The sequence below is a fragment of the Hippocampus comes genome, unplaced genomic scaffold (assembly GCF_001891065.2).
Source record: "Hippocampus comes isolate QL1 unplaced genomic scaffold, H_comes_QL1_v1.1 C16834434, whole genome shotgun sequence".
NCBI classification, from domain to species: Eukaryota; Metazoa; Chordata; class Actinopteri; order Syngnathiformes; family Syngnathidae; genus Hippocampus; species Hippocampus comes.
Window position 1 is genome coordinate 1 of NW_017839791.1, and position 962 is coordinate 962.

Sequence of the window (962 nt, forward strand, 5' to 3'; positions counted from 1 at the left end):
CTGAACCCCCAGTTGCTCTGGGTGCTGCGTCACCAGTAGGTAACAGTGTGTGAAGCCCTTTGAGTACCCGAGGTAGAAAAGCGCATCCAAGTGACAGCCCATCTTATGTCCTCAAATGTCCGCGAGAATGGATACCTCAATCACAAAACACATTGAGCATATCTTGAACAAATATTTTCATACCTGAGTAGCACACGAAGTTGTCCTGGCAAACGCAGAGCCGTGAGGCTGAGACGTCGCAGTCCCTGCAGCTGTGCCAGACCTTGGGAGAGGTCTCGGAACGCCTCCTCCTGCCCCGGCTGGTCCCGGCGAAGGTCCAAGTTGCAGTAGTGCAGGCAGAGAGAGCTCAAGTCGGGGAAGGCGGCGAGCCGAGGCAGCAGCTGAGCCAGGCCCGCCACGCCAAGGTTGCTGTAGCGCACATCCACCCCTAGCAGGCCCCGAGGTGGCAAGAGGTCCAGCAGGGTCCCAATGCTGGACACGGAGACCTCCTCCACGTGCAGGTACCGGCACTGCAGTTCCAGGGGTCCCGTCGCACTCAGGGCTGTGCACACGCGCTCCCAAGAGCGGGCGTTGACAAAAATGTCCGCCCTCACCTGCAAGGGTGCACGAATTTCCTTCTCGTCTCCTTCCATCCCCGAGCTCTCTCGCCTCCTCCCTGTTTCTATCCTCCTCTTCACCCCCTTCATCAAATCTGCTTCCCCCAAGACTCCCGCGGACCCCTCCTTGCGGTCGCTCTTGTCACCAGTTGCCTCCTTGACTCTCTTGCGCTGGCCCCTCTCTCGTTTCACATCATTGTCTCGCTCCAGAGTGCAGACCCTCTTTCGTTCTCCGGCTCGCGCCTGCACCACCATAGTGCACAGCGCTATGGTTAGGGACCAGCCCCCCATCGAGTCCACCGTCGGACCCTCGTCTCCTTGCAACCCGCAGAGGTCCAGGACTTGCAGCGCAGATCTAGTTACAAG

General features: G+C 59.3%; 1 protein-coding gene across 1 annotated transcript; it reads right to left on the reverse strand.

Moving 5' to 3' along the window:
• Positions 1-6: 6 nt before the first annotated feature.
• On the reverse strand, positions 7-956 carry LOC109509262 (leucine-rich repeat-containing protein 14; the record flags this gene model as incomplete). The annotated part of the gene is made up of 2 exons (XM_019859141.1): positions 7-57; positions 184-956. Coding segments are annotated over 2 exons (801 nt in total), but the record flags the coding sequence as incomplete, so codon positions are not given.
• Between the last annotated feature and the right edge of the window lie 6 nt (positions 957-962).